The following is a 6,502-nucleotide window of genomic DNA, read 5'->3' as shown; positions in this document are numbered from 1 at the left end:
AAATCGTTCTAGTTGTTTCTTTTTGCCTCTTTAATGGCCCTTTAGTAGGTGTTTCGCGCTGCTAGAAAGTCCTTCTTATATAGGTAAGCTTCTTGCATAGAAGTCTCTTTTAGCTTTTGCAAGAATATCCTTTAGTAATAGGACACGTCTCTTCTTAGCTTGGTAAGCTCCTGGCTCCACCATAGCTTAGGCTTTAGTCCTTGCCTTAGCTGTGGGATAGCTTTATCTGCAGCTTGTTATATTACTAGAGTAATTGCTTCTCCAATTGCTTCTAGTTGCAGCTTTAGCTGTTAGTCTTGGCCTAGGAGTAGATTTCTTAAGTCTGCTTTCCTTGGGCTATTGATCTGGTCTAGGCTCTGTAGTATTGCGTTGCCTTAGATTGCTGTTGCTAGTTCTTCTTAAAATAGCAGCTAGTTAGCCCTTTTTGTGTTGTACTTTTGCTAGGCTGCTAGGTTGTCTACTAGTTCTGTTGTTGTTTGGATAGAGAAGAGCAGCCCGTAGTGGTCTGAGCCAGTTTCTGTAGTAACTTGCCAGTCTTTAACTTTGTTGGCTATGTCTGGCGTGGCAAGTGATAGGTCTAATACTGGCTCTCTTGATAGGTGCGGCCTAAAGAAGGTCCCAGCACCTGGGGTGTTGAGTAGGCTTAGGTTTTGGTCCTCTATCCAGTCGGCTAGCCCTTGAGCGCCTTGGCTGGTGGTTGGGCATAGCGGATCCCACTAGGGGTGATGCTCGTTAGCGTCAATAGCTAGTATTGTTGCTGCTGGTAGCCTAGTGCTCAGGAGGACTCTTGGGAACGTCTTAGTCCCTAGTGGACCTTTTTCGTTGTACACGTTTACAATATTAAACTTAAAGCTCTGCCCTTTAACAACTACTGCTATAGCGTCTGGGCATAGTAAGCTTTAGAAATTTAGCAATAGTATGGTATCATGGAGGTTGCATGCATACCTATCGTCTTCTTTCGTGACGATCTTCTGGGTGTCATCTTGATGGTCTGCGAAAGATGAGGTGCTAATTGGATGGCATGTGCTCAAAGAATTGATAGTGATTTAGTTGTAGTTGTATTGAAACTGAAAGTCAACCAGGAGGGTTTATGTGCGCATAGGCGGAAGGGTGTAGTCGCGTACGGGCTTTTCAGCCCCACGGGCGCACAGTGGACAGGAACCGATGGTTCATGCGGCGCGGATAGCTGACCAATAGATCACGTTGTTGGGCCCATAAGCGCCGTCTTTGCGTTGGGCCAATGTGCCCGTATGGACTGCCGGGGTATGCGGGATATACGCACGCAGGGACTGTTGGCTTGCATGCATGCTCGTGGCGTACACCCAGAAAGTGTGCTCGTGATGTTGGAGTGCGCGTCTCCTAATTGCCTAGGCCTAAAGTTCCGATGCACATGAAGGACCCACAAGGTCTCCACTATTGCTCGAGGTGATGTTACATCGAGGGGTCCAGGGGACCGTAGCCCGCGGGGTAATCACGCTCCTGCATTGAAGTCGCACGTACAGCAGTCCGATGCAACCAACGAGAGGAAGCAAGCAAGAAAGACCGAAAATCTCCTCGACATGCTACATGCATGCAGATTTCAAAAACAAAGTTACGATTTAAGGAATCTAGTATGATACAATCCATCATATTAAAACTGTCACAGCTCCTCTCAACATCTTAAATATTCCTTGCTACTATGTATACTATATATCGTCTACGAAAAACGAGATCTCGCCATCGCACTTACCTTTGTATCTTCAGGTTGAAATCCACAATGTAGAAGATGTATGTCCTGCTCACACCGGCGCACACCATGCCGAACGGCTTCCTCGAAATGGGCAGTGCCGCACACTTAATTGCATTAGTCTCGCATACGCGTGTCAAAGATGATCTTCATACCTAGCGCCGCCATACTTCCTGCCTCAGCCAAATTTTCTTTGCTTATGAACCAACCGAGGTCCAAGAATTGATCGGTCCGAAAACAGCGCTCGGATATACCAAGAGAGGTGTGGTCCTGCACCACACCCTCGCCAGGAACATACATGGCTAATGTGAAGATGTGGCGTTGGTCACTGTTCATCAATCTTTGTAGGATGGATTTCACCCACTGTTCCTGACCTGTCCGAAATCAGCGTTATTCTTTTATGACTAGTCTCTGCTTACTGGTCGTTTCGAGGAACCAAACAAGAGTAATGCGTCGAACTCTAGCACTCTGATCCTCATGAGCAACAAGCAGATCGCGTATTGCAAGTAAATGTGCTACAATCCCAATGCCACTGGCTAAGAATAACACTTTGTCATAACGGTTGAGATGATGTGGAGAACCGTATGGGCCGTCAACTATTGACGATAGCTGCAGGTTGGCGGCGTGGTGTAAGTTAGCACTGAATCCTGCAAGACGTTGAACAATCAGAGTTATCTCAGACCCATCCACCCAGGCTATTGAGTAAGGGTGTGCCTGGATAAACCCTGCACGATGGCGCGACACACCCGGCAACGTTAGATAGATATACTGTCCTGGACGAATCAGCCAATGCTTCTTCAGTGGCACAGTGACACTCGCTGCGTCAGGAACGCCACTTTTGCTTATGAAAGCATTTACTGTTACTCCATTCGCCGTTTTAAGGCCTAAGTTTTGATTGCCAAGCCGAATAAGCCAAAGGATTTTTTGAACAAGCCAGGCTGCCGAAGTTAGACTAAGGCAGACAAGGGCTCTTCGGTTACGGAACGGAATATGGAACCAGAGCACACCGACGAACATCAATGCAAAAAGCAGATGTGTCTTTATGAAAAGCTCAAAAATATATCGACGAACAAATATGAATGAAACGACTATCAAAGCAGTGGCGAGAGAAAGAAGCTATAGAGCATTGAGTGTAAGCGTTTGTAGAGGCCATTTCGTTGAGTACGTACCAACGATTGTACTATCGTAAGACGTGGGCCCAACATCGCATGTAAAACGCCGTGTACCAGGCCTTCTGCAATGCAAACGCGACCCACCCAACGATGGATAAGAGATGATTGGCTTGGGTGTAGTCGAATAAGTCGGTCTCCAAGCAGACTAGTTCTTCCTCCCAATAGAAGTGGTACAAGGTTTATGATGAATAGACTCCCGCAGCGATTGGCTAATTCCTCACGATTGCCGACATCAAGAGCGCAAGCTGCAATATTGGCGGCAAAATAAATAACGATCTTCAAGAAAGTGAGAACAGACACATTGTCCGAGCCGATCCGACGACGGTAGAATGTTGTGTAGATCAATCTTTTACGCAGGAAAGAACACAGCCTACGCCGTGCAGGTGTTTCCAAGAAGCGAAGCGCTTTCCAGATGAGAAGCAGACCAAATGCAGAGGCTAATGCCACCGCGTAGACCAAGCTAGTTTGCATGATTATTTGCCTCGGAAAGGTCCAGGCCGTACGCCCGGCATATATATCTGGCCTTATATCCGAGCAATGCTTAAAATGGAAAATGAAAAAACAAGAACCGAAAGCCGATAAGCGGAATAGTGGCGTGTTTGCGGTGAGCGATTTGCGGAAACCCGTTGTTCAGAATGGAGCGCAACGTGGGACTTTGGCCCCACATTCATGGTCAGGGGTTCGAGTTGCGCCGTACATATGCAGAGAAGATCTCTGATCCTTCAAATATAGCTGCGCTTATGCGGGCATTCCTATTGGCCCAAATATGTCCTATGAACCGCCGTGCCCTGTTGGTACAGCATGTGGATTTTGCCACGGCCAATAAGTTTCAGGCTCAGTTTGCAGCGCGCTTGTTCCACCAACTGCGGGTTCTATAGATACATATACCATGCATTTGTAGCAAAAAACTGTCAATCACAACCATTCTTACCTTGTTATTGCTCTACTCAACCAGTCGTAGTTACTATGGCATCGAAAGAAGCACAGAAGCTGTTTGATCGTCGAAGGACCGGTCTCGATCGGAAGGCCCGAGATCTCATCATGAAGTCGCTGTCCATGCACAACGTCGATCTCGGAATCACTATCATATATGAGTTCGGGGAAGAAGTGAGCATGTTTCGCTCTCATTTAGACGACGGGCGTTGGTGGTCCACAGTACAGGACCTGGTGAGTTTGTTCCAACTTCTGGTATGTAAGAAATATCCTAACTTACAATGTGAATGCTAGAAAAATACGTGTGGTAAGGGTATCACGGGGATGGGAGTTATTAATGAGGAAACTCGGGGCCTTTGGGAGTGGCAGGTTCACCAGGAACGAAAAAAACGACCTCAAAGCAACTTTCGTAACCCTCGCTCAGGGTCCGATGGGAAACGAGAGTTACCTGAGGAAATACTCAGAACAAGCAGAGGACTTTTGACAGCTGGGCCTGCTGATGATTCAGAGGACGACGGTTCGGGAGATGAGACCTCTAACGACAAGGCTTCAGAGGGCAACGAAACACCAGAAACATCTGCTGATGAAGATGATCCATCAGACGACGACGATGACGATGAAGAGCCAATAAAGACGAAGCAGAATGTCAGACAAAGGAAACAGCCTTTACGACGCGTTAAGAGCACTGGAGGCTCATATCATGGGTCGCCAAAACGCCCACGTGAAGACGACGCGATGTCGATGCAATGGAGTATGTCTGACCCGCCTCCACAGCAGCCACTTTTTCAGTATTCACCAAACTTCAACAATTACACGCACAACCCTAACAGTAACCCCAACGGACAATTTACCTCTTTACCAAATCACCCAGCCCCGGCATTATCCATGCTTCAACAAGGACATAACCCGATAACAGTGCATCAACCCGATATTTACAACTCAGGTTATGCCCCAGAGTTAGGATTTGGTGCTCATATCTATCAAGAACCTATGCAAACAGGTTCCATGGGTTCACGTCCAGTTCAGATACCAGAGGTGCCACAGCCAAAGAAAGCCAAGAGAAGCAAATCTACTTCTGCTGTAACAAAGAAAAGAACCTCGAAAAGGTTTAAAGAGTAAGGGTTTAGGATTCTCAGTTCTTTTCGTTCATTTGTTCGTTTTCATCCCTCAAATTTTATAGTTATGTCAAAACTGCTAGTCTTCTTAGTTTGGCGTTTTGTAGCCTAGAGTAAATAGCAATAAAATTATTCAGCCATTGATTGACATTCTCTCTTAGAAGATGCAATTATGAATGCATCGCCCATCTTCTGTAGCTAGAGAGCAGTTTATTTTGGTTTGAACTCCGAAGCTTCTATGACTCTGTGCTTATGCGAGCTAGCACGCGGCTGGCCAATAAGTTCTTTAGCTCTAACGATCATCCACTCAATGCTCTAGGGAACGCCCAATCGTACCACATATTGCAGCTATCCAGAAAACAACAAACATAGTTAACTAGTTAGGTTACTGAAGCCATTCTTTAGGTCTGCGATCTGGGTGGCAATCTTCAAAAATGTGTAACGAAAAACGCCGTATGCCGAAGATAACCAACTGGATCGCCAGGGTCAACGAGAAGTCTATGATCTTTATAATCCAATTGGTCGTTTTCGACACATGGGGCTTTTCACCACATATAGACAGGCGTTAGCTGAAGACTAAAGTTGGCTCAATTCGCCTTATTCCAGGGATTTACGGGCCCAAACAATGATGGCTGGCTAGGCAAGGTACGATTGTAATGTCTATCCCTGCGTAACGGGACACCCTGCGTGCTGGGACGCCATAAACAGCCCCCAACACAACAAATACAAAGACGGGCTAGAGGCATACAAACTCTCAGGATAGTAGCCTTGAATGACAAAATCTATCTCCTCTCGAGGCCTCTTCGAGATAGATTCTGCTTAACGTGTAATACGATAATTTAACATAACTATCACGCGACTGCCTCAATTCAATTAGCGATAGGTGCGTCTAAAGCTTATGCATCTTATTAAAACTCTGTCAAACTACAGCTCGTTATATGCCTATCTTATTCCGAACACTGCGCTTAGGCTTAAAAGGTTGTCGTGTTGTTGTGCTAAATCTATGTCTACCTGCTAGAAGTGTTAGATCTGTGGCTGCGTGGCTGTGTAGCGGCGTACTAGCGGTGTGGCTGTTCGCCGCCTTTGCTAAGCACTCTATGTTGGTGTTAAAGTCGGCCAAGTAGCTAATAATTAGATCGCCGGTGTTGATTAGCTAAGCGGTTGGGATTCGTTGATGAGTGAGAGATTGCAATAGAACTGGGGGTGTACTAATATAGTAAAGGGGGGACTTTCTATATTATTATTATTATTCTAGTTGAACGTCCTTTTTCAGCCCAAAGGGCTATATAAGACGTGTAGGATTTTTAGGCCTACAAGTATCTAAGTAGGTTGTTTCTAGCTACAATATTTAGGAGGGGTTTTAACTAGATGAAGGTGAGGCTCGTAGCCTATTAGTTGGTAGGTAGGGGGGGATAGGGTGGGGGAGGTGTATGGCTACCTGTTACAGGTATTACTCCTCGTTTTCTGTGTTTCCTTTGTACTAGGCTTGTGTTCTAGCCTTTGTTTCTTGAATAAAGGTAATAGTTGCTTCTATACCCTCTTTTGTTTGAAAGAGG

The 6,502-nt window shown here is 46.0% G+C and overlaps 2 protein-coding genes across 2 annotated transcripts; one reads left to right on the top strand and one right to left on the bottom strand.

Moving 5' to 3' along the window:
* Nucleotides 1-1,169: 1,169 nt before the first annotated feature.
* SETTUDRAFT_34793 (uncharacterized protein) lies at nt 1,170-3,369 on the bottom strand (the record flags this gene model as incomplete). The annotated part of the gene is made up of 7 exons (XM_008031924.1): nt 1,170-1,367; nt 1,404-1,479; nt 1,501-1,562; nt 1,730-1,833; nt 1,882-2,100; nt 2,146-2,842; nt 2,896-3,369. The coding sequence occupies 7 exons, from the start codon at nt 3,367-3,369 to the stop codon at nt 1,170-1,172; spliced, it is 1,830 nt and encodes a 609-aa protein (XP_008030115.1).
* Nucleotides 3,370-3,864: 495 nt separating this feature from the next.
* On the top strand, nt 3,865-4,950 carry SETTUDRAFT_43970 (uncharacterized protein; the record flags this gene model as incomplete). The annotated part of the gene is made up of 2 exons (XM_008031965.1): nt 3,865-4,065; nt 4,126-4,950. 2 exons carry the CDS (start codon nt 3,865-3,867, stop codon nt 4,948-4,950), a joined length of 1,026 nt encoding a protein of 341 aa, XP_008030156.1.
* Nucleotides 4,951-6,502: the final 1,552 nt, after the last annotated feature.

Source organism: Exserohilum turcica, assembly GCF_000359705.1.
Source record: "Exserohilum turcica Et28A unplaced genomic scaffold SETTUscaffold_7, whole genome shotgun sequence".
Lineage (NCBI taxonomy): Eukaryota > Fungi > Ascomycota > Dothideomycetes > Pleosporales > Pleosporaceae > Exserohilum > Exserohilum turcicum.
This window is presented reverse-complemented; position numbering and strand designations above follow the sequence as displayed.